The 26,888-nt window shown below is 40.2% G+C and overlaps 1 protein-coding gene across 1 annotated transcript in view; it reads right to left on the reverse strand.

Moving 5' to 3' along the window:
* Positions 1 to 18,307, reverse strand: part of LTK (leukocyte receptor tyrosine kinase) — a 55,678-nt gene extending 37,371 nt beyond the window's left edge. Inside the window, exons 1-9 of the mRNA XM_013959407.2 lie at positions 18,280 to 18,307; positions 16,970 to 17,080; positions 13,552 to 13,707; positions 12,664 to 12,886; positions 6,013 to 6,152; positions 3,923 to 4,060; positions 2,878 to 3,030; positions 1,544 to 1,644; positions 141 to 307 (exon numbers count right to left, since the gene is read on the reverse strand). Coding sequence (XP_013814861.2) covers positions 141 to 307; positions 1,544 to 1,644; positions 2,878 to 3,030; positions 3,923 to 4,060; positions 6,013 to 6,152; positions 12,664 to 12,886; positions 13,552 to 13,707; positions 16,970 to 17,080; positions 18,280 to 18,307 — 1,217 coding nt within the window. The remainder of the gene's footprint in view (positions 1 to 140; positions 308 to 1,543; positions 1,645 to 2,877; positions 3,031 to 3,922; positions 4,061 to 6,012; positions 6,153 to 12,663; positions 12,887 to 13,551; positions 13,708 to 16,969; positions 17,081 to 18,279) is intronic.
* Between the last annotated feature and the right edge of the window lie 8,581 nt (positions 18,308 to 26,888).

Raw genomic sequence — 26,888 nt, forward strand, 5'->3', positions numbered from 1 at the left:
AATTGCTGTACTCCTGTAATTTTTTCATTAGAAATGGCACTTGAAGAAGGCAAGAATAAAAGCAATATTTCACAATAAAGACATTAACAGTTTACTAGATCTCCAGGAAAATCCCTGGATGCTGCCAGTGGGGGTCTCACCGGTTCTGGAGCACTGGCATTGGTAAAGTGACGAGAAACCAGTGATCACTCCAGCTCCCTGCTCTTTCCCACATTTGCAAGGTGGTTGGGGCTCCCTTTGTCTCTTCCCTGACAGAGAAGGAGATGGTACCATTGTAGCTGCCAAAAACATGCACTGAGAATTGAACCTGTAATAGAGGAAGAACAGAAAAAGGAGGATATCTTCTGATAAAAAGGGGGTGGCACCCTGGACTTCTCCCCTCCCTGGGGATCTGAGACACCAAACCTTTGATGCTGGGTCAGTCAGTTTAAGCATACATGCCACTAGTTCCCCCAGTGTTTGTGCATGGCTCATCACTGTTCCTAGTACAGAATTTTCTTGGTGGAGACCTGAACTGACATTCATGTTGGACAGCTGATCTCCAGGCACTAATGACTGCATCCATTGTGGCAGATGCCATCTGGGTGAGGGAGCGCCAGTTTCCTTTTTATGTCCTTCAGGAACAACAGGCAGTAAAGCAGGCTTTACTCAAGAACCTCTTTATCACTAAATGCTTCTGTTAGTCACACATTTTAGAAAAACAGTACCAAACATATTCCTTCTCAGTGTTCTCACCAGCTTAAAGATTCATGGGAAAGGGTTTGAACCACAGCTCAAATCTCTTAAGGTTTCCCACTGCAACCACCCAGGTCAATGCGTTACACTGATGTGGCTCAGTGTCTACGCAGGCACTCTATAGGGTACAAAAGCACTCCAAAGGCACCATTTTCCTAAGTGTTTTTGAGTGCAATATTATTTTTTATATATATATATATATATTTAACTCCAGCATCCCAGACCTCCCCTTATTCTTTACAGAGATCTTGGCTGAAGGCAGGATACATAAACTTACGATGCCTAGCTGCCTTCACCACTTGAAATTTCAGAAGAATGTGAGCATAAGATGACATTCGTCTATTCCTGGAAAGTTTGATGCCCCATTAACTTCGTGCTCCTGTTCTCAGTGAAGCTCTCAGGTTTGTTAACTGCCACTAACCTACAGCAGAATTTAGGAACAAAAGTCTCAGCAGCAGGTATACTGAATGGATGAATAGCCTAGGTGGCCAACTTCCTTTCCTACAAACCAAGGTCATCCCATATAGTCCAGGTGCTGGGTACCCTTCAGAGGAATGGTCAGTACAGCTAGGCTGGGGAATTTACCCTCATCTGTGAGTAGATCTGGGGCTCCTCCTTTCTCTTACTAGGGTAGTTCCTCATGTCTCCTTTCTGGTGTTCAACACTCAGCTAGCTGGGCAGAATAGTCAGCTCTTCTGCTTTCCAGTGTTTTGTACAGCATGTAGAGGCACAGGGAGAATGGGCATGCAGAGAGTGCCCACAGCCTGAAGAACAGCTCCACAGAGATGCTGAGAGCAGAGTGATTTACCTGGTAGTCTTCAGTGGCAATACTGGCTGGCAAGCTGGTACTGTAAGCCTTGGCCATACCACTAGTCCGATTGCTGTCTGCTCGCAGGTAGAGGAAGTGTCCTGAGAGCAAAAAGTGAATCAGAAAAGACAAGACTCATGCTCATTCTGCCAACAAGAAATGTCTGTTGCTAGATGTTCACTTGCTGAACACATATATTGATTCATGAACACCTGATCACAGGAGAAATTTGTTACAGGAATCTGTTTTTTGTTTCCCTTTTCTATACTTTCTTGAAATAATTTAACATCCTTGTGCTGAAGTGCAATGTAAGGAGGAGGACATGGTGGAAACTACTTTAAGGCTTGACAGCAGATCTACCATTGAGGCAGTTAACTTGGATATAATAAATAGTGAAGGAAGGTGGATTTTAATAGCACAAAAGCCAGCATCCCAAACCCTTTCCTGAAACACGAGTGCACAAACCTCAGACATAACATCCAAATACAGGGGATCACAGCAATCTACAGTGAGCTTCCTCTTCAGCCATAATTCTTACACCATAAGCATCAAAAGTAAATCAATCAGACAAACTGTGGCCTGGAAGAGCTTCTCTGTAGTCTTTGTTCCCAGGAACAGTTTATACAAGTTCTCAAGACACAAAAAGGACACTCACATATGGACACCTTTCATTTCAACAGGGAACTGTGAGCCAAGACCCATCTGCGCTGAACATTTCTGACTTTAAGCCTGTACATCAAAGGGTTTAGCCTCTCTCTTTCTTATCTACCAAGCTAGCATTATGGGAATTGAATCTGACTATTGCAGTTTCCTATGGCACAAAATGTGCATGAACACTTGGTCACAGGATATACTTATGTGTGATGCTCTTTCTAACCTCTGAACCCACTGGCAGAGTCTGGCAGAGGTCTCCAAAAGATACATGCTTCTACAAGCTGCTTGGTTCTGTTGGGCAATTTCTACTTTGTGATGCAGCAGCTGTCATGCTGCTGCTGAAGCACTCTACAGTCTACAGCTCATAAGAGGAGCAGGAAGAGAAGAGGTATATATAGAGACAAGGAAATTCATAATATAATTCTTTTAAAAGTGAAGACAAATCCTAATGTCTTTCAATTTTGTGTTAACTTTGCTGCCAAATTTGTTCCATGTAAGGCTTCGACTCATGATCAAAAGTTAACTTTGTCTATGTTTAAAAATTGTTCTAGATAACACTGATACTAAAGTTGATTTGGCAATGGAGATGCCAAGAACTTTATATCAATTAAAAAAGCTAGGATTGAGGCTATTGTATATACACATATACACACAGTGAGAGAGAACTATGAGAAACCTACCTCCAGTGGCTTGCAAGGTAGACCCTATAAATAGGGCTTCTTGAATCATTTTGGTAAAGCCCCTAATAGACCAGGTGGATGCTGCAGTGCCATTCAGTGTCCAGCCACAAGGACCTTCTTCAAAAGAGCAATGTGAGCCCTCTGGGAGACTGTCTGCAAGGGACAACATGAAAAACTAAGGAAATAGAAGAAATCCAATTATGGAAGAAAACAAACAGTAGTAAAAGTCAAAACTCATTGTAGTTCCCTAAGTAACACAACTGACGCCACACAGTCTTTCAATGACAAAATATTATCAGGTCTCATTTATTTCCATGGAGTCACCATCAAAAAGTCAACACTATTTGCATCTGGAAATATTAGAGACCTTGCAGTTCTGTCCTGCTCTAGATACTGAAGAACACCTCCCACAGTCTCAAGAGTGGTAAATTACTGTCATACATTTGTAAAGGCCACTGCTGTACGTGAAATTGCAGACATCACAAGGGTTTCTATGTCCAGTTAAAAGGTTGACTATTGACAAACTGTTTTAGATCTTTGCCACTGTACTTGCAACAAAGCTAAAAGATGCTTCTTAGCACCACTTCTGCTTAATCAGGAGATTTTTCCATCATGATATGCAACGTGAGCTCAGAATTGGGATCTCAGAAGGACAGATTTATGACTGATCATGTTGGAGGTGGCACTAGAATGATGATCAGTGCCTTCACCTGCAGGCAGGTTCAGAAGGAATTCCTCAGCCAGCTGCAGATGTATAAACAAGGTTTTGCCTTTCTCTGAAACAGCAGTAAATATGAAAGGCAGGCCATTGAGCTCAGTACTGCAATATTTAAAAAAACCCAAAGCCCCAAATCTATATTATCCTATAGAGGGTGAATTTTCAAAGACAATCTTGATACCCAATTTACATACATAGGCTAAATTAATCCAGGAGGCAAAAAACTGAATTCATCTAGAGATGGAATCAATTTAACCTATTGTTCATTCTAAATTAATTCTCCTGATGGGATGAATATTCCCATGAAGTGGCATGTTACATACTCACCACACCTCACCCCTTCCTGTTCTTTGGCAGGGCAATCACTGATGAATTCACAGACTTGCAAGTGGCTGACACAGCCTCCAAGAAGGCAGGGGAAGGTGGAGCCTTTGTCATATATAGAAAGATCTTGGTTTTCTTTATCTAAAGGAAAAAAACAGAAGAAAGTCCAGAGGTGAGGTGACAGAATGTCTAAAGCAGGGTTTTGGATGGGATGAGTCTTCAGACTTCATGTGTATGACGACGTGTATTCTTGGGGTAGCAAGTGATCCTAACCTTGACTATTTACCATGAAGGTTTCTCTCCAGCATGAGGTTCCTGCAGATCGCCTCAGCTTTCATGGAGACCAAATTTATTGCCCATTTCTTTCTCTCACCCACTGTTCTCTGCTGCCTTTGTGCTGTCTTTATATAATCAGCTTTTTCTTGGCTAAGAACTCTACAGTTTCCTACCAGGGCATGCTCTTCAGTTCTGCACACGTGACTGTGCACCTATCAGGCAGCTAGGGCATGTTGCATGACACTCTGCTGCAGTAGGCAGAGACACCCCCTTAGCTCTGGTCCCAACAGACACATTGTTATGCCCTATTGAGAGTCAGGGATAACTAATACCTATGCTGCTGGCATATTTCTATCCTGGCTCTGTAGAATTGAGCCCATTAAGTGTGCTGCTTCCCCTGCAGGTTGGCTTACTGTGCAGGAACTTCACATATGCACCCTTATTAGCCTAGTCGGCTGTACTCCAGCAGCATTTGACTTTACTGCACAGGTACTCAGCAACTGGTTTGTACACAATTTATAAGTCTGATATTTCCTGAAATCATCACTCCTAATGGACCCAGCCTGTTCTGTGGATCTCTGTGTGTAGAGTGAACATGCTTAGGACTTCTAGACCTGAGCCCCATTAGCAGAGCTCTGCACAGAAGTTCCACTGGGACTGTTACTGCTCTTGAAAAAATGCACAAATTAAGTAACCAATTCCAGAAGGAAAAGAAAGGACATATGTGCAGAAATCCAGGTACGTGGTCTGAGATAGTATTTCTCCACGGCACTGTGTTGTGCTGCATACATGCTGCTTATTTAGGGACAGTTTGGGAGCAGTTAGTATAGCACTTCAAGCTGTATACAAGCCCTCAAAAACTATGTGACTGTCAAAAACATTGCATTAAAAATATACCATCTGTTAAAAAGATTAATGACCACAATAAAATTAAATCTCTAATATGATCAAAAATGGTCTCATGATACATTATAAAACAGCTCTGTGAAACCAGTACTCTCTTGGATATATTTACATTCTAAGCTTTTCTACACTGCCTGCAAAACAGAAGCAACAGCATTATATTAATGCATGAAAACCAGGAAGTGAAGATGATTATGTCTTTGACCTGCAGGCTGCCTGTGCCAACAGACTTCCAAGAAGTCTAAATGACATCAGCAGGGTTCTGCACAGGTAATGAGCACCATTTGCATGACATTGGCAACAGGGCCGTAAATACCAGGTGAAATTGAGCATTTCCAAGCTGAGCACTCAGTACTTTGGTGAAAATAATTACATTCTAATTACTCTCATTTTAGACAGAAGTTCTCAGCCTGGCAGTAACAAGCAGATCCCATAGAATACAGACCAAAGTTTCTTTTCTTTATAGATTTGGACCATGGAACCACAGTATAGAAAATGCTTTGGTGACACTGGGAAGGATTTTGTTATTACTTAAGAAAGAAAAATATTAAAATAATCTAGACAAATACTTTTCTCCATCCCTGTTGCTGGATGCGCTGTAAACTCTGTTGTTTTCTCATCCAAAAATTATGCAAAACAAATCTGAAAAGCAGAGTGGATTACTGATATCAATTTTATAATTCTGAACTTCAACCCTGCCTTCAGAGCACATGTGCATGTGTTTGCATACATAAAACACATGCAAATATGACCCTTGATAGGTAAAGCACTGCCAGAAACCCTGGAGATAATTCAACTATTATTTATCTCCCATCCAGCCTACTCCCAGATCACAGTCATCAATTTTGGTGACGATGATGCTCACTTTTTCGACTGCATTTGGTTGTTTGAAACCTGACTATATTGGAACATACCATGAAAGCAATTCCTGAGCTGCAAGGAGCCCACTGCCAGTAGTCCAGCCTCTTGTGCTCCACAGTTTGAATACAGCAAGGTGATTTTAAAAGGTCTTTCTATTCGGCCAACATGGGCCATCAGTGATTTCCATTTCATCCTAGAAGATAACAAAGAGCTATCAAACATGTGCAGAGCAAACTGGAGTCCATGGAGTCCCCGGGTTAAAGATTCTGCACTCTATCAAATAGAAGTGATAGCATTCCTACGGGGATAAGCTGAATCACAGAATCGCTGAGGTTGGAAGGGACCTCTGGAGATCATCTAGTCCAACCCCCCTGCTCAAGCAGGGTCACCTAGAGCACATTGCACAGGATCGCATCCAGGCGTGTTTTGAATATCTCCAGAGAAGAATGTAAACTCCAGCATAACAAACAGTTGTTCACAGAAAATAAGTGATGTTCAGCCTGACAAAGTTCATATTGAGTTTTCTCTGCAGCCGATCCTATTTCTGCTCCTGATGATGAAAACATCCAATCATTCCCAAGGATTCTCAAGTGAAAATAGTACTGAAATTATCACCAGTTTTGGACAACCTCCTCACTCCCAATATGTGCCTTCCACATATATAGGGGGGGTTGTAGGAAGGATAGGAACAGAGGAATCCCTGCTCTGAGCTATCTTCTGAAAAAGATGCCAGACAGAGATAAATTTGTCTGAATCCCATACATTGCTGATGTTGCTGCTGACACCCTGGACAAGTGACTCTAAGCCAATGCCAGTGGGGTGAGAAAGAGACAGCAGCTGCTGGCAGGAGGCCAGGCGACAGTGTCAAGATGCGTTGCTATGGCTCTGCTCCTAGTAGTACTTTTTCATTTGGGAAATGCCTTCAGCTGCCATGCAACGATCATATTTTCTTCTCCAGTACCACAAACAGATTAGAAGGCAACTCCTGGAGGACAAAGGGATGTCTACTGGACACGATGTGAAAACCACAAACCACCTAATCTGCAACCTGCCAAAAAAACGAAGGTAACTTGGATCGTTTATCACCTTCACCACTTTTGCTTGCCATTGGTTATCCTCCTAATTCATTCTTCCTGCCACAAACCAACCATATTCCCTTTTCTGGTGAGAGTTTGTTACTATCCGTTCCCATGCGCTCCCCCCATCTTCCACTTTCAGTCTTATACACCTGCACAAAAACCCACAGACACCATAGACTCAACTGAGGTTGAGCCATCTCTTATCAAGATGACCCTATTTCTCATGCTTCCTGTCCTGCCATATCATATTCAATATTTCAGTATAATTTAATTCAGCTTCAGAAATCTCCAGTCCTGAACCACAACTGCATTATCTCTACTATCCAGCAAAGCAGAAGGACTGCTTTACTTCCATCTTGTATGTCAGTGCAGCTTCAGGAATCTCCAGCTCTGAGACACTTATAAACACACTCTTTCTGCCCTGCTGTGGCACAGCATCCGAGAGCATTCAGCACTAACCCACAGCCCCCACACTTCTGCTACACTACTCAGCTTTGCATCCTGTTGGCCACAAAAATCAACAGGCCTTAATCAAACTGGTTCAATGAGCCACTGAGGATATGGACAGCCTTTAAATCTTTTGAATTTACCTGTTAAGCATACTAGATCTTCCAAGCACTGAGACACAGTTCTACTGCCTCCACCAAGCTACAGCCTACCCCCTAGCTGAGACATCACTGCATCACCAACGTTAACACACCCCTGAGGGCAGGAACCTTTAGCACTCAGCCTCTGATTCATAGCGTCTGCTAGATTTTATGGTAGTGATTACTGCCCCACAGCTGCAAACAATGACCTGTTTAGCTTCTTCACCTTAATCCTATATGGTTTATCAGCCAGATACTTTGGATGTTTCAGTTTAAAGCCCAGTATACCAAAATAAATGAAAACCACTGGCAGTCTAAGTCCATATACCAACCTCCGAAATGTCACAGCTTAGAAAGAGACATACTGTCCATTATGCTACCTCTGCTGGGAGGACTGTGACTTCTGGTAGAAGAGTATGGCCAATATCTTAAATCACCACATGAGCGAACTGGCAGCTCTTTAGCTATTTTGAGTCAGAGCCCTTAGGTCCCATGAAACATTGCAGTACTGCACTGAAGGATCTCTAATATTGAAATTTGACTCCATTCATACCACCACAGAAAAATTTGATAAACATCCAGAGTCCACAAAAATGACAAGTAGCTTTGCATGACATACAATACTTTGGTGTACAGATTCTCATAACAAGCTGGGTATTTCCTCTCAGAGACATCCTCCAAACTAAGATCCAACTGCAGCAAGTTTTCTAATGCTGTAAATAATGCACCCTCTTTGCTTGTTCCCAGTATCCAAACAGAGGCTAGTCAGAGCCAATTTAATTTTCTTAATGGAATCAGGAATGAAGCCCACTGTCAATCTAGCAGAAGATGGATCATTGTAGCAGGCTTTCAGATAAGCATGGCTTGGCAATACCTTTACTATTGATTCTATGTCAAGTCAGATCTCAATTAATGAGGTAATATTACTCTTCTAAATTCAGATGTTAAAACTGCTCTGTATGTATGATGAGGCTGCCAGAGTATGACACCATTATGAGAAATTTGTAAGCATAGAAAGGAATTGCAAGCAACCTGATGCTTAATGCAAAAGAATTCAAGATTCACTGTGCAAACCTGTGATTTTAACTTTTGATTTTTATTTTCAGCATTAGCTTCTTGATCTTCTCTGCTAAACAAAAGCCTTCCCCCCTCCTTACCAATCTTTTCCGTGCAATGCCTTTCCATCTCTAACAAAGGGAAGTGATTATGAATTTGAAGAAAGACTATTTTAATATCAACAATTTCTTCATTAAGAGTGACAAGTTCAAAAAAACAGATCAGGAAAATTGAAAATTTTTCTGAGTTAGGGGGACTCACTGCACAGGTTATTGCAGAAAGGTATGTTAAATGATTATAGGCTCGGTTAGTGAACATATAAATTAGAAGAGATTACTTTTTATATGTATAAAAAGTTGTTTGCTCCAAGTCTTCACAAGCATGCAGTTCTAGCCTCTGGACTTAAAAAGAAATAGACCAGAGAGCAGAATCTACGCTTCCCCCTCCTGCCCTCACCAGCCAGTTAGAGAGTCAAGATCTTTCCTCCTATGTCCAGTGCATTTTGGGGGGCAGTTTTGACAGAGGCATGAGGGGCAGTAATTCATACTCCCAGATTAGCATCCAAAGTGCTAGTCTTATACAACAGCTAGACAGCTTCTCCTTTTCTAGCTACATTTTTTAATCAAAGTAGCTGTGCTCATTGTTGTCAGTATGTATTAGGCATTTTCTGAGGACGCTTACCAGACCTCTCTTTTTCAAAGGCTTATGTACTAGGACACCTGATTTATTAATCCCAAACAACTTCAGGTCTTTCTAGATGTTCAGATCAGCTATATGGCAACACTTCCATGTATGATCCATAGCAGAAGTTAAATAACTCCTGTGGACAGTAACAACCGGATTTGAGAGTAGAGAGGAAGTCTCAAAGATGGTAAGTTTCTACATGTCTCTCGGAAGCTGGCAGGGCATTTTAACGCACCCCTGCCCCTCTCCAAGGGGAAGACAGGAAAATTAAGCAACAACCCTTGTGTGCGTAGCTGGCTAACTGATCACCCATCAGTGAACCTAGCCTTGAACTCGTTACTTTCTGGCCAAGACCACCATGGTCAACGTATTGTATTTCAGAAGGAAAACTGAACAAAATAAACCTGGCTTATTGAGCACCCCTCTGCCATTGAAGGGGCAAAGATTATCCCTGCCCCAAGTGATGCTTTTTTATTTTCACTGGAGTGTGTGCATTTACAGTTGTAAGAAACAAACTCCCTCCTGAAATAATTGTGGCCAAAGACAAACACAAGTATATGTAACCATTCAGAACCAAAGCACACAGGACCTGGAAGAATTTTCAGCTGTGACTGCTTTTGGTTCTGTGTGGTAAAGAGGAAAAAGGTGAGATAAGCAAAATAGTCAGAAAGACAACAGACATGGCCTGAGCAAGCATCATAACTGTAACCCTGAAAAACTGAAGATAGCTTTCTGAGCCAAGCACCAGATGAAAAGGGCTTGGACTTTCAAGCAAAGCTACAGGCTGTTGATGTTTGATCCCTCTGAGATCATGGGAAACATAATTTTATATATTTTTTGTAAATATACAGAATTCCAAACGTCTCTCTAAGGGTAGTAACTCAGAATACTCACACTGGCGGGTATATAATAACAATAAAATAGTATGTGTTTGCCCTACTTGTCCGGAGGACTCAGTGCCTGGAGGTTCAGCTGTTTCTGTCTTTGTGTGTGTCTAAAGTGCACGCATGAGAAAATGAGTGGCAGCTTCAATACCACAGATTTGATGATAAATCCTAGCTGCCAGTGATGTGGACAGGAGAGTAACTGTCTCTCATGACACACATCTAAGCTTTTGGAAACTGTGTGGTTGATGGATTCTGAAGGATGAAACAAGATCAGGAGAAGATCTCTAGGACCAGAAAGGGGAGAGTTCACTGAAGTGGTCTGGCGCAGCTGGATTTTATGATGAAGTATAGCTTGATTTTGGGGTTAAGGGGTGGTAGAAGGGACTGAAGCAGGATTTTCTGGAGTGCCTGATTATCTGAAAAAGTGACACTTCAGCTTTTTTCTGTACCTAAGTATCTACTCTGACCTCAAGACAATCCCTTCACAGTGATCGTCAGAGATTAAACTGTGTACTACACACAGGCATCTACCTGAAGTTCATTTGCTCATTGTCCTCCTTGTTTCACTCCTAATTGTGCAGCACTGTTTGATTAACACACAAGAGCTTGTAGAACTCCCACTCCATCTGGAAAGCGACTGGAAAGCTGGAATGCTTCAGGATAGTCTCTGTTCTTGGCAACCAGAATTGTTAAAATCTTAATCAGGGGAGAACGTTCATCTTCAGTCATCAGTCTAGTAGGAATCAGCTCAATCACTGTGTAAAAGTAAATTTTGTTCTGTCCGCACACTCAGATTTTCCTGGAATTTTGCAGCGATTTTAAAAAGTTTCCCTGTAAAAGGGGAAAAAAAGGAAGACTATTTGACCTATAAGAGCTCCTAACTCTACTCTGTCTTTATTCCTTCCCCTCCTTTCTATCTTGATTTAAAACAGGACTCGGTCACCTTTCATCTTTAAGTCCTTAAAACTAAAGCCTCTGGGCTTATCAGTGCTTCATTTTGCTCACTAAGTAATACCAGTGTCTATGCCAACTTCCAGTGGAGCTAAATCCATTCTAATATATCTAAATGCCACCATGTTTAAACAGAGATGATGTTCTTAACTTCACGTAGAACTGTTTTACAGTGCTCAAATAAGCTGCTAAACAACATCTACGATTCATTCTAGAGACTGCAGTGATGGTGATGGTGCCTGTTCTGGGCAGGTAGGTACATCAGAAGGGTATTACACAAGATAATACATGGGAATGGAGCTGTGACTTTAGCTGCTTATGCCAGCAGAGGCTGGCCAAATACTAAGAGCAGCAAGGTTATAGGTATGAAAAGGATACTAGAAATTGACCCCCAGAAAAGGGGTCAAGATTCCTTACGAAAATGGCAAGAAGGCGGCAGAAAAAGTAGCTAGGAAGGAAGTGAGCAACAGCTAAAAGCAGGAGAGAGGGGGATCTGAAAGGAAATAAATAAGTTGCTTTAGTCAAACTCTGCTATCTTTGGCTGACCCGGAGTCTTGGCTACACATCTCCATGGCAGCCTGGGGAGTGCCAAGGAATTCAAAGAAAACAAGAACTGGGATCTATTGCTTAAATTCTCCATGGGAGTCAGTCAGGTGATGGAAACAAAAAGCCCTGTTGTGTGCCTGATGCAGGTTCTTACAAGGCAGATTGCTGCAAAGGAAAAAAAAAGCATATAGAAAATGGCAAAAGAAAAAAAGGTGCCATGTGGATTTTTCTCCTTCTTTTTCTGTTGTAAGTCATATCCTTTGCCCATTTCCCCCCTCACTGCCTTCTGCTGCATGCAGGAATGAGAAAGTGAAACATGGGGTGATCAAAGAGAAGAAAATGCAGGACAGATCTAGGGTTGCTGCATTTTTTTTTTTTTTGTCTTCCCTTCTTCCTGCCTCTAGCCTCTGTTCGTCCCCTCCCCGAACTCTGCAAATGAACCAAAAGTGAATGTTCCCGAACTTTGTAGATGTTAGGAGGAAGAAATTCACAAGAGGTAGAATTAACCCTACCTCAAAATGAGAAATGGGACCCTTGTAACTCTGGCAGTACCCACTGAATACTTAGAGCAATCAGTCATTTGCCAAGGCAGTCTTTGGGGTGAGTGCATTTCAGACCTATAATCCTAACATCAGTGAGGGAGTCAATCACTCCTGACCCTGTCTAATCTGAGGGAAGAATGACGACTCCTAATCAAATGTGTTCTTTGTGAAGGGGACACACAAAACCCGAGTCTGCTATAGATCTCCTGTTAGGGAGCTGCACATTTTGGTTCTGACAGTCCTACCTTCTTTTTTCTGGTGTAACAGAAGCAATGATCTCAAGAAGGGAGAAGATATGGATAAACAATGGCCTGAACGGACTCCACCCTACCCTGCAGTTCAAACTAAACAGCTGCAAATTGATTGTCTTACCCAGCATCCTCCTCACGGCCAACTCTCAGAGGAATTATTATATATCTGTTTGTCTCCATATGTCTGATTTCAACTGTGAACCTCTGGAGGAGAGGAACAGCATCCTGTGAATATATGGCCAGTTCCAGCAAGCAAGAGTCCAAGCTCCCAGGCAGGACGGGGCTATGCAGGCTGAACTCACATCTGTCTGGGAGTCTACTGGTGTTCAGGAGGAAAATGTCCCCTGTGTGAGAAAGAGAAAAAAAAAAGAAAAAAAAAAAGGAGAGAGACAGTGTGAATGGAAGAGAGATTATAAGAGGAAAATGGATAGGATTGGGTTGAGGAAAGAAATCATGAGAAGAAAGGAGAGGAACATGCACAAAAAAATAAAAATAACAGGAAGAAGAGAAAAGAGAATAAAGTAAAAATGAAGAAAATAAGAAGTGATGAGTGATGGAAGGAATGAGGAGAGAAAAAAAAAAACAAAGCAGAGTGAAGGCACATCCAGCAAAACAAAAGCCAAAGACTGCAAATCAGACAGCAAACACAAGGAGCCAGCCCTCTCTTGCAAAGGACTGAGTTTCCTAAGAAATATCCAGTCTCTGAAGGCAAAAGTAGCTTATGCTAAAGTAGATACAAAAGAAGTATATAAAGGGTCTGGCTGTATGTGTGGTACATACATGCACAACCCAGGTAGTACCCATATAGAACATATGCATTATATGGTTCTTAGTGACTGATTCTCTTGGGCACAGACACTGCACCGACAAGTCACATACCAGAACCAGCATATGGCAGTATTGTCACTGACACACAACCGACTCCTGTTGCCACACCCCCCCAGGGCTATTACGCATGCTGGGGGAAAGCAGATGTTCTTTCCAGGGAGGGAACCATAATTCTGCCTACCTTCAATGTCTCCGCTAGAGGAGCTGTTCTCCAGAAGCAGCTGCTGCCTCTCCTGAGACACCAGGACACCAACTGAAGATAACACCCAGTCTGGTTTTCCAAAACCATCCGCAGACATCACCCAGGAGCAGCTTGAGCCGATGATGCATGAGGTTTCTGTTACGATAAACCAAAGGTTTCATTGGGTGTGGCCTTCTCCAGTTCAAAGATGGGGGTCAGACTGAGACATGAATGAGCAGATTTACAGTGTATGGGGCCAACTCTTCAAAAAAATGGAAGAGTTGAAAGGAAAAAAGAAAATTTGTCTTATGCAATAACAGAGAGTCTCACTCAGGCTGGTGAAGGAACATTCAGAAGGAAAAATAACCCTGTAAAATCTTAGCAGGTGTAAAATCAGCATCTTCCACCAGTGTTACATAAATTTACATCAGTGGAGGATCTGGCCCACATGTACATAAAATCCTGAATAACTCCCTGTGCAGGAACAGTATTGAAACTGTACAGATTTAACATTTTGGCAGAGAGGAACAAGGGAAACGCTGAAGTTAACCCTCTCTCAGCAATAGGAAGAGCTCAGAAGGGTCTCGAGCAGAACAACTGAGCAAGGCAAGCTTTAATTTTTTTTTTTTTTTTTTTTTTAACAGTTTTGGTCTCCTCCAGCAGAACAGACAAGAACGCCCCCCTAACAAACTCCAGAGTCCATTCGCAGCACGGAGAACACTAGATCATCCTGGCCAGAATTTTTTATAATCAGCATATTATGAACCAGACAAAAAGTAATTCACTGTTCTCTCATCAATCTAATATAAGCTCCCTGAAGGGATATTAGCTGCACAAAGCTCTCCCACACAGAATAGAGCTGAATACATATGGTAGGCTGATATTAACTTGTGTGATATTTATTTTCAGTAGTAATAATAATAATATCACAGTAATAACTGGAGGACCCCCAGGCCATAGGCAGAAATAGTAAGAGACTAAACATTCGTATCTGCGATCCTGACATTCAGAGAGTATTCAGACCTTGCAAACTTGAATGACACAATGTTTTCCCTTTGGTAGAGAACAGGTCTAAGGAATAGAATTAAGGTCAGTGATATAACAAGGACAGTGGCTGCACAGGCAACACAGGTAGGGCAGAATTCAAAACATAAAAACCTCCAGGAGATTGGCCATACTTCAACTAAACTTCCAGTGAAAAGTGTAATGGAAGTTCCCTTTTAGTCAAGGGGAAAACCATGCCTTTTCAGTGTTGTAGGTAAGTTTTCCCAATTTTTGAAGTTAATTGTAACTACTTTTTTAAAAAATATCACTCGGTGAGCAGAGGTAAGAGAAACACAGGACGCTGTGGGGCTGCATATCACTGGGGCTTGGGACAGGCTGTGACTCCAGCCCGAACACACACCCTCTTCCAGTTGCAGCTGTACAGCATCGCCTGCTCGCCACTGGAGGTTATTGCCTCTCTCACCCTACTAGCTGAGCCATCACCTCAATAGTTTTCCCAGACCATCTCAACAAACTGACACAGGTTAGCAAAGATGTACTGCACTGTTCAGCCCATCATTTTTAAACAGAAACCACAAGCAGCTGCACTGGAAAATCAGGGCGGGGGGGGGGGAGGGGGGTGCGCGCAATGGCAGCTTCCAGCAGGGCATAGGAAGGAGGACAAGGGCAATTCTCCCAGCTCAGCTGGATCTAGGGAAAGATGTCCGTGCACAACTTCAGGCTATGATTTGATGATGCAGTAAAACAGCTCTAGGGTTCTCAATAGAAGATCAAAAACTCCATGGCAATATGAGACAAAGCAGAAAAGCAGAGACCTAAAACAGACCTGTTGTGCTATTTCAAATTCTTTAAAGTTTGACAGGTTAACTCAGTACCCACAGACTTACTGTCAATAGTAGTAATATTTATATCAGGTAAAATCTAGTTGGTCATAAAACCCAGAAAGGAATTACTCTCATGACAGTATTACAGTATAAGAAATCAAAGTGAGAACCTGGGAAAGAAAAAATTCCTTTCCTTTTTTAAATAGAGGTTTACTTGAAACTAATATTTATGACAAAGTTATTTCATAAGTCTTACTAACGCCTCCACTTGCAGTAGAAAAAACTATAGCAATGCAGACTTAATCCTTGGAATGTGCCTCACACAACAAAGCACTACACACTGTACTGCTTTGTTACTCAGCTCAGAGAAGTGGACACAGTGGTCTCCTTCAAAAGCACCTAATTCCTATACTCTCCAGGCTGTATAAAGCCACCCTGCTGCAGCCTAAGGCCTGAGAGGGTCTGAATGCCTGGAAGAAGAGTCTAAAATAGATCAGGGAAGCTGTTGACAACTGGTGAGAAAAAAAAAGCCTCTGAGCTTTCTGGCAATGGATCATTTGCATTGTGTTGTAAAGGAAAGATCCATCAAGAAGTTGTTGCTGTTTAGTGTAAATCACCGAAAAGAACAGAGTACACTCACGTGGTCACAATATAAGAGACTGTTGAAAGTTGCAAGCTCTGATACTGTTGTGTACACCTAACTAACAGATGCTTCATATCCAGTTTTGCTTAGCACCAATGAACCTGAGGAACTTCAGTGGCAGGTTCCCAAAAGGCAAAATGTGACGGGATTGAAAAGAAAAATGTAAAATAGAAGGAAAAATCCCTCTACTACTCCAATCAACAAAGGATATACCTCTAGGTGTTACAAAAATGCTCTGAAGAAGCTTAGACTGAAGAAATCTCAGGAACATTTGCAGGACATGCCAGAAAGGAGGTTCACATTTTCAAGAACTGGATGCCATGGTACTATGAGGAATTTTTGCCTGTCAAGGCTAGATCAGCTTGCCACCTCTTGTGGTGACAGGATATGCCTTTTCCAGCATGCACAGCCCCTTCTTTCACTCAACGTCAGGAGTCGCTTAATGTTCTGAGTTTCCACACCAAAGTGATGGATGACAACTGGCTCATTTATCTTAGGCCTTTATTAAAAGTTTGACATTTGTTCAGTCTATCCTGGCACCACAGTAAGATCCTTCTTATCTTGCAAGGATTTTGTCCAGCTCACTGGGCTTTTACAATGCCTAGAAAAAGAAAATTCCATTTGAAAATAACTTCAGAAGCTTATTTTGTATTTGTTGGAAAGCAGCCTCATTAATTAGCTTTTGCTTCAAGAACTCCCCATACTCAAATCTGTTTGTTTTCACTGTGCTGATGGAGAAGTGTTTTTTGGTTTTTTTTTCCTTAAATAAGAAAGTGAGGCATTCCCTTAAGGTTACACAAGCCTTTCTGAGCCTTTGCTCCATCTCCAGTCAGAAACTCAGGGGCACGGCTTTCTCGTTAAGGGTACTTGTGACTACCAGCATCTTTGCTCCTCCTAGACTCTGAAGTAGAAATAAGGATGATTTAAGGAAGAGGACTGGTGGTACCTGATCTAGAAGGCTGATCTGATGACACCATCCCATTTCTTATCAGAGAGAGCTCATGAGGTGGATCTGGTGAAGAGCTTTCCTCATGTGATCCAGAGCAGGAGATAACAGCTATAACAAAACAAAAACCACAGGGAAGAGTTTAATGTTTCTGTAGAAAACTCTGCTCCTATATTGTTAAATATCAACATATATTCAACAAAGCCCATGTTATATTACATCTGCCTCATTACAATGTACCAACATAGCATTCTCCCAAGGATGTTTCAAAATTGCCCTACCACTTCCCAGAAACTGGTGAATACAACAAAATATTTTACTTACTAATGTGTTCTTTACCGTGCTTTATTCACTCCCATTTTTATCACCATATAACCCCTAAAGAGACTCTGTATATTACAGCTGTATGATGCTGTAGCAATGGTACCTCTAAACTGTAGGCACATAGCTGCCTGTCAACACCACACCCTTTATTCTAGAAATATGTGCATGTACAGGAGAAATATGCAACTTTGAAGCTTGCTGCATGCAAAGAGAGGGGATGGTCTAACTCACTACTTCTTCCAAAGTCACAAATAAATGCTCTTTGTGGTTCACATCCTAAGACTTACTGCTCTAAAGCATTACAAGAAGAGTTCAACTGTAAAGTGCATGTTATCTGTAGAATGCAGGACATGGATTTATCAACAGTCTTTGGGAGGACAGGCATAACTTGCTGTCATCTTCACCACACATGGACATTTGAATGACCCATCTGAAATGAACATTAATAAAACCTTTGCACCACTGCACACACTCAGAGAACAGATTTCTTCCTTACTGGCATGAAGGCTGGGATCTTCAAAGGAAACAGGTAACTTTCTTGTATGTGATATCTAGTAATATGGAGTCTCTTCAATACCTTTATTATTAATCCTCCTACACTGCAACTATCTCAGGACAGAGATATCCTGAGTCATATATCTATAAAAAGTCCTTCATCGATAACTGAGATACTTGATCACAATCATGACATTGATACATACACATTTATGCATTTTTATTCAGATCAAATCTTGGAAAGACTCATGTGGTAAAGTTTGGTTGTGCTAGAAAAAAGACCAAAATCTCTGAAAATATCAGAGATCATAGGAATTATTTTCCACTTAATTTTCCCCATGAATCAATGTGAATATTAAATCCAGCATGCTAAGATCAACTAGTTTTAAATTGAGATGTTCTTCTGGATCAGGCTCTTGTTATTCAAAGCAAAACAAATTTACAAAAAATATTATTCATTGTGATATTTCTGACAATTAAATATTCAGTACCTTCTGATTTGTCTTTGGAACAATTCATACCAACAATAGCATTTTTTTAATTTTATTTTGTGCACATGAAAATATGTAAGTCCCAAAATGAGCATACAGTAATCATTATTCAAGATCCTCCCTGGTCTTTTGTTTTCTAGAATCATAAGCAAGTTGACCAGAACAAACACACCACTTGTTTTCAAGAAGTGTTCAAAGACAAAAAGACACAAAATGAGTTGCTTTCAAACCTCAGTTGTGTGGATTATGAATCCAGCCTGATAAAAACATGACATATCAGAGGAGACTGGAATCCTACCTGAGAAAACTCACATGAATTGTGGTTGAGACGAAGAATGTATATACATGTCATTGATCAGAGATAAGATATTCTCAACAGAACTAATTTGAACAGTGATATTATGAAAACATACGAAAGGATTTGGAAGTAGACAAAACCAAAAACCTCAAACATATGTTCAGCTTTCTCAAACTTACCACTACTTTTGCAGACTACTACAACCATTTGCATTTTAATGTTTATGAAAACATGCATCACATGGTGAACAAAATACTATGAAATATTTCATACCATGAGAAAGCTATATCCTTTCATCCTTTTTATAGTACTAAGACAGCCTTCAGTTTTCATGGGGTACCAAGGAAAGGGTAACTTTAGACCAGAATAGCTGTCAAACTGCAGCAGATACATGCTGTACTGATGCTACACCTGGAATGTCTACAGGCTAGCTGTCAAACACTATAATTTTGGGAGAGGTCTGTGTTTAAAATATGTAAGGACTTTAATGTCTGAAAAGCTGACTCTGTACTGTATATGTAAGGGTTACACTGAGACCGGTCTATTAAGCAAGGTATATTCAATAACTGGAAGAAATTCTTGAAAAGAATGTGAATTCTTGTTTGATGCTTAGATGCTCAAAATTTGTCAAGGCTTGCTCTACAAAAAGTAATGGAGGAATCACTTCACAGAACTATCAGAAAACAAACATGTTATGTAAAAACAATCTATCACATATTGCAAGCAAATCTATTTCGCCAAATTAAAAAAAAATTCTGCTGTGGAAAGAGAACACGATCTCTTGGCAACTTGAGTCTGCCCCTCCTAGCTTACTTTCTGTGTCTTTTGAGGCATTGCTCACTTCTGTATCTCCCAGTCTTTGTTAAGCACTGCTGCAGCTTCAGTATTTACTTCCCTCAGGGCTTTCTCTAAAGTCTGTTTCCACCCACTCATCTACTCACGTGCTCCAAGCTGCTTGTGTATTTTGAAATTAGCTTGAATATCATGGGACCCACAACATATAGTACAGTCATGGCAGAAGTTCTGCTAGAGACATTCCTCTTAATAAAATGTAATCAAAATATTTACCTTGAACTCCACTGTCTCATTTACATATACATCTTTGGGTTTTTCCTCCTCTTTCTTGTCAGCAAACACAACTTCTAGTGGTAGACTACCAGGAACAGAAGCTAAAGGTACTTGAGACAAGAATTTATCGCTCTAGCATGACAGAAATCCAGTTAATCTTAGAGATGGCTGAGATGAAAAGGTTCAAAAGTTTTTGGTACTCTATAAAGTTTGCAGGTCTAGTATTAAGATACATTAAAACATAGATACTACTTTGTCATGAAGAGCACTGCATGAAACTTTGTCTGCTAATTACGTTACCCACGATGCAGACTCTCAGCAACATCCTATTCAATGCTGGCAAAAAGCCAAAAGGGCTTAGTCAAACACCTGGTAACAATCCTGTTCATCAGCTCTGGGAAGATGCTTCTTACTGAGTTGGGGCATACAAGAGGAAGGGAAGACAGTCACTACAGCTGAATTAACTGAGAGCCAAAATATGCCTGGATAGAAGAGGAGGGCCTAAATCCAGTGATAGGCAAGGAATTGTTTTATAAGCTCCCATGGAAATATTTGCCCATTTATTTATTTTCTAATAGCAAAGATAGCTATTACTGAGCAGAAGAGGGCTTACAGTATGATGAATCCATATGCAGGAGATGCACATAGAAGATTTTGACACTCCATTTCAACCTGAACTCTTACTTTATATCTCAATTCTTCTCTTCTCTCACCCATTCAGCCTCTCTGATTGAATTGAAAATCTACTGCATAAAGTTACTAACAGATTATGTACCTTACTTTTCCTCAAATCTAGGAACTCCAGAAACATTTCTAATAACTCCAGATCATATCTTTTCATCCCCCCTTATATGTAATTCTTATATGACATGAATTTCAGCATTAAACAAATAATAAAGACCATCTCTTATTAACTGCCCAATTTCTCTGTCTTAATCAGCAAAATGCAACAATTTAAGTAAAATGAAATGTAAGACGGAAAAAGGAAATTGTGATAAGTTAAGCCTGCCATTAAGAAACATAAAAGGATCAGGAAGAAACACAGTCAATATAACAATATTCAACTGTCACAGCAAAAATTTGGGATCTTTAAGCAGCACAGCACAAATCCATAGCTTTCTTTGTAAGAGAACACAGTAAAACCAGAAGCGTCCAGCACTCAGAAGGTAATTCCATTTCTTTCACTATCTTACAGAAAAAACATTCAAACACCTGCAGGGCTGAAATTTTTCTTGAATCCTGATGTTACTTTGTAGATGAAAAGAAAATTACAGAAAATCCTTATAGAACTCATGATGGGAAATCAATTCTGGCTCAGCCGAGCCATCTTCCTGCCAAAACAGGAATTTCCTTCAGAGTATCTTCTAGTATTTTGTCTCATCTAATATCAAAATAGTAATTCAATACTTTTCACTGCTTCTCTTGGAAGATAACATACAGACTAATAGATCTGACTGTCAGGAAGTCAGAAGACAAAGAGAAGATTCTGTCTACTACCTATCCTAGTATTTTTCAACTACTCGTGAACCTATCACTTTCAGGTCAATAAATAATCTTTCTCCTTTATGAGCTCCTTTACAGCTTTAAGTCATTAACCTTTCACACTGCTAATGTCACTGTCACTAAAAATGTCAACTCCTGCTTGCTCTTAAACTCTTTTATTCTTTGCTCATTAGTTGGTCCTCATGTCCTTTGCTTATTTTATCACTCTTTTTGTATTCTCTACAGATGCATTGCAGGTAATGATCAAAAAAGGGGAGCAAAATGACAAAATGCAGTTTTGCCAAAGCTTACTATATGAAGCAATACTTCAGAATCTTCTTTAAGCCCTCTCCAGTTTTGAGGATTCCTGCTGAAAGGCAGACATAAGAGCAGGTTAATGTCCTGTTACGCAGAATGGCCATGTGTTCCTTCTTCAGATCTCCCTGCTTAGCTGTGCTACAACCACATCAGTCACTCTGACCAAAATAACTCCTATTAGCTGATCATCCACAATGACATCAAGTCTCTCCCTGAGATATGTCCTTCCAGAACAGCTATCCTCACCCTCCATATCTACACTGAGCATTCTTTCTGCTTGAGATACATAATTTTACTGTACCAGTGAGTTGGACTCTGCCTTATTTTCCCTTTCCCAGCCTTTAAGTTATTGGCAAATCATCAGTAAAATTTTTATGTTGTCTTCTGACTCACTGCTAAAACTGTTAAGTAGCACATAGCCCAGAACTGACCCTTGCAGGAACTCACAAGCAGAATCAATCCACAACGATTCCTATTTGTACTTTTATTTTAAACCTAGATGTGACATACTGATTTGTATCAGTCCACTTTATGCATTAAGATATCATGTGTTACCAATTTAAGCATGTGACTGAAGTCTAAATGCTCTACATCCACACCATGACTTTTGTCAAACTTGTAAACTCATTAAAAAAATTATACTGCAACAAGAACTATTTTCAAATGAGCCCTGTTGATTGACATACAATTATGACCCCTTTTCTAGTTCCATGATCCCATATCAAGTGTTCTGATATTTTTTCTCTGACTGATAAAAAGGCAGCAATCTTCTTACTACCCAAGCCATCCTATTCACCTTAAGTAGAGAGAATATCACGATAGGCAATTAAACACAGACATTCAGTGTATTCCGTTTAACCTTTTTAAATACTAATTCAACATTCAATTTCTTCCAGTTCTCCAGAACTTCTTCAGTACCCCCATGCTTACTGAAAAATTCAACACTGATGTCTTTTAAAGCTCCTTAACTAGTTCTTTCAAATTTCTTGAACATGAGCTGTCTTGACCAGTTGCTTTTCAGACTGGGCATTTCCATAACTGCTTTTTCACAACATCTTTGTGTTGTTATGGAAACAACTGCAGCATCATTATGTGACAGCAACACTTCTTTTTTTTTTTTTAAACCTAAAAGGGAAATATTTATTGAACGGTTCTCCTTTTAGGATCTATTATTGATGATCCTACCACATACATTATCACAGATTAATATCATGACTAAAATATTTTTGATACTAATGCACTTGAAAAACTTCCTTGGACTTCCTAACTCTGCTGCTCACAGGCTTCTTCCTATTCTCTTTTGCTTTCTTTATCCATCACTACACTTTCTAGTTTCTAACTTCCATTCACTGCAAACAACTTCCTTTTACTTTTCCCAATTGTCAAAAATACTTCTCATTTTTTACAACTGCTTCCTCTTTCATAATTGTCCTTTTTTATACCAGCATACCCTTCTCTTTCAGCTGTGGTGGCTTTCTAGCCATTTCCACATACATCTCATGGTTTTTCTTTCAACTGAGTTAGCTTGATGTTGTTTTAAACTTTGGGAGATCTGCCTCTTTTGGAAGTATCGAGATATAGCACTTCAAAAGTTATTTAGGCAGTAAAGTCCCATTTATCTGAACATATGAAACCAAATACATATCAGACCACTTCAGATTTTATTCTATTTGCAAAAAAAAAAAAAAAAAAAAAAAAGTTCATTCATACTGCAATCATTTCTACTTGGTAACAGCTAGTTTTAGTTCTGAGCTCAGTTCTTATTTATCTACTGAGAACAGGTCTAATGGAGTATCTTAATATGCAATATGATGTTTTGCATTCAGACACTGTCATCCATTTAACAGTCCCAAAGATGTCTTCATGCAGGCAGAATAAAACTTCCAATATGTCAGTCAGATTGAAGGCTTCCCTGAAAAAACTCTAAGATTTTTTTTCTACCCTTACACACAATACGCTAGGGAGTACTTCATCCAGGTTTCTAATTGTATTTGATAGTCTGTAGCAGTCATCAGCGAGCACATCAACATATATTTTAGGTATTAACTGATCCTTTGGCCTTCAAGATCATTCGCTTCAATGGCCAGGGAAAGAGGAAATGTCATTTTTGCTATCCAAACCCCTTTCTGTTCTTTGATTTACAAGATTATGACTAAAGATGCCAAGATACCCACCACAGGAATCTTTTCACCTGGTCTGAGAAACCCCACTTTATCAGCATTTAGGTTTAGAAACGGGTAATTCCATTTCCACTTACTAACCAGCCTCCTCACACTGGCAATAGACAATTAAAGAACTTCTCTTTAAATCCTTGGTGCCTTGATTAATTTTATTCTTGACACCTTGACTTTCTGCTAAACAAGTGATTTTCAGTCCTTGCTTTCCCACCATCTCCCTTGGTTGTTAATTTAATGCCATCCAAAAACATCTGCCCTAACAAATCTAGAAGGTTGCTTCCCCTCTAGTGAGCTGGGGATAGTCAAATTATACAGACTCTTTTCCCCAGAGAATACAGACTGTTGTTTCATAAATCCAAAAATCTTATACCACATATCCGGCTAGCAGCATACTTACAGATTTTGATTTTTTTTTAACTTTCTGTATGGTTTCATGTGCAGAACATGAACAGTGTCTAAGAAAGTGATTTGGACATCCTTCTTCTTTGGCACCATTAGATGATTTCTAAAATTATTTCTGTTCTGTGAGACTAAAAATAGTCATTCATGCTAATATGGACTATCCTTCATAGCTCCTTGATGATTTACTTCAGAAAACCTATTCAGTAGTTGCAATCCTATCTCATATCCCAGCCACCAAAGACAGAACGCTGCCTCCGTGCCCACCTGCTCACTGCTGACAAGGATCTTCCTTCAAGGGTGGTAGGTGGATCAGGTTGAAGAGCTTTTCACAGCAAGGCATTGTGCAACTCCCTGTTCTAATACCCACTTGGATTGTCAAAGATCATCTGCAGTTCCCATGATGTGCAGAATGACCAGACATTTACAGCTGTACCAAATTCCTGTAGTCCTCTTTCCCTGCTGCTCACAGCAGGCCTGCTTCCTGGCTGCCCGTAATTACATTAAATGTTGCTTTGTCTCTCATTTCCTCTCTTTCTCTATTCAGTCACTCAGTAGCCAGTTCCTTTCCTGAATGATGATGTTTCCTGAATCATATTGTCCAACCATTCTTTATCCTCTCCAATGCTCCATAGGGTATGTGCTCATCCTTCCAAGCATCAAAAATCTTTCTAATAAAACCACTAAGCTGCACTTAAAAAAAAGACTCTAAGTACAGGCAGAAAATACAGCATATTGCAGGTTGCTGCCATTGTGCTACTGCTATTAGGTGGAACTCAGTCAGAAAATGTTTTGCCCATGCCATCTAAATATTTCTTTCAAAACTCACTTATTAGATAAGATCCAAGATGGATTTCTTGGGTCCTCCACCTCTTCCCTTACTTGGCATATTATTCTGGAGTAGCATCTTGCTAATTATGATTTCTTATTCAGTTTTCAGTGTACATGTACATCTACTGAAATAGATCTGAATGACTATTTTAATTACAGCTGAGAAACAGCATGCCAAAAACTCTTCTTGAAATTCAAAAATATGCCATTTACTGAGAACTCCTAATCTACTAATTGTGTAGTGTATACATGCGCATACTCATGCATGCACATACTGTCACATTAACTTAGAAAGATTTCTCTTTTTATAACCCAGCTGCTCATTACTCATACATCTATTTTTATAATACTAGCTGCTTATTACTCATAGATAATAAGGGCTAGGTTTTACACTGTCTCACCTCCACTAAAGCTGCCAGGAAGCATTTATATGCTACATAAGTGACCAAAGGCTTTTCAAGGACCTTTGGGATACATCATACATGGGAGCTCCATTCTGCTCTGTCATTTCTCCTCCTTACTTTCTCTTCTCTCTTAAAGCTGGGGTGATGGCTGGCAGAGAAGACACCTTTCCATTTCTGCTAGCTGTATACAGACATGACACTGACAGGTCACTTGGGTTGTACCAGCGTTGTTTCTCAAGAAAAAGAATTTGTCCATATGGCCGAGAGCTTCACTGGCAATCAATTTATGTTTTCTTGGTAGAATTTAATTCGTCTGAGCTGCAGCTTTGCATCTGAAAGTTGACCATACCTGGGGCAATGGCATGTGAAAAGAGATATATTTGCTGTCTCTGTGTGTTGGAGACAGCAGAATTCCAAATCCTAAACTCTTAAATCTGGTACCTCTTCTTCCCCTTCTCCTCCATGCACATTAATGGGGAAAAAACATTTTAAATAAATCAAAAGATGCATAAGATGTGTTTAATCACAGGTAATATGGATCTTCTTGGAAAAATGGATGCATTCTCATATTTTGGGGCAAAAATATTGGCCAAAACATTCTGTTTTTAAGCAAAATTTTCCCATGGAAAATACGTAAAGTTTACTTTGAAAATGGTGAAATCAAGTGAAAATTAAAGACTTCTAGTAAATTCAGCAGGACATTTTTAATGATTACCTGAAGCTGCATTTTTAGCCAAAAATAATTGTAAAGTATTTTAAGTGAAAATCTTTACCCAACTGTAAAGCATTGTCCCTCTTTACTTCGCTTGCAGTTTGTCACATAGTCATTAACAGCTTTTTTCTAGTGTATTTATTTGCCTTCAATAATTTTGCCATGGGTCCTAAATTCATAAAAATATAGAGAGGTACTTGCAGTGAGATTCATGACTTCCAAACGCATATCCCAAAGGTTATCAGTTTTGTTAATTAATTCATGATCAATGAGTGAACTCAGAGAAACTTTTATCTGCTTGCACTGGTGGGTTTGTTCTCAGCCAGGAAGTCTTAAGCAACTCCATTTTAAGTGAGTTTTACGTTTTGCTCAACCTTCTTTATTATTTTCTGAATGCTCATTTACTTCAGCCCTACTCTTTTTCAAGGCAGAGTGAACCTGAAGGCTAAACAACTCCTTCCACATGCTCTCAAATGGGGGGAAGAGAAAAAGACATAGATGGTCCAAGTCAGGTTTGGTTTGCAATTCACTACGAGACTCCAAGAACCTGCATTGCATACCACTTGACTGACAGGAATCCCTCTTCAGTCAAACACTTTGATCAGAATCAGCATCCTTGCAGGTAGTGCATTTCCCTTTGCTACTTCAAACAGAGCTCTGCTGGATAATCAAACAAAAGCTTTAACTTAGCTAGGAGATAACCTGCATTCACCATGGGTTACTATTCCTGACCCTGATAACACAGGAATGTGTGGACACTTTGGCTTTTACAGCAGCTCACAGTCAGAACCAGGAAAAGAGGTACACAGAGAGATAGAGGCTTGATTTACTTTGCAATGTTGCCTATAAGGCAAGTGAGATCCTGATAAGGAAGTTTCAGGCACTTGAAAAAGCAAGAAGCACATCTGTAGTCACCACCT

The sequence above is a fragment of the Apteryx mantelli genome, chromosome 4 (genome assembly GCF_036417845.1).
Source record: "Apteryx mantelli isolate bAptMan1 chromosome 4, bAptMan1.hap1, whole genome shotgun sequence".
Classification (NCBI taxonomy): Eukaryota; Metazoa; Chordata; class Aves; order Apterygiformes; family Apterygidae; genus Apteryx; species Apteryx mantelli.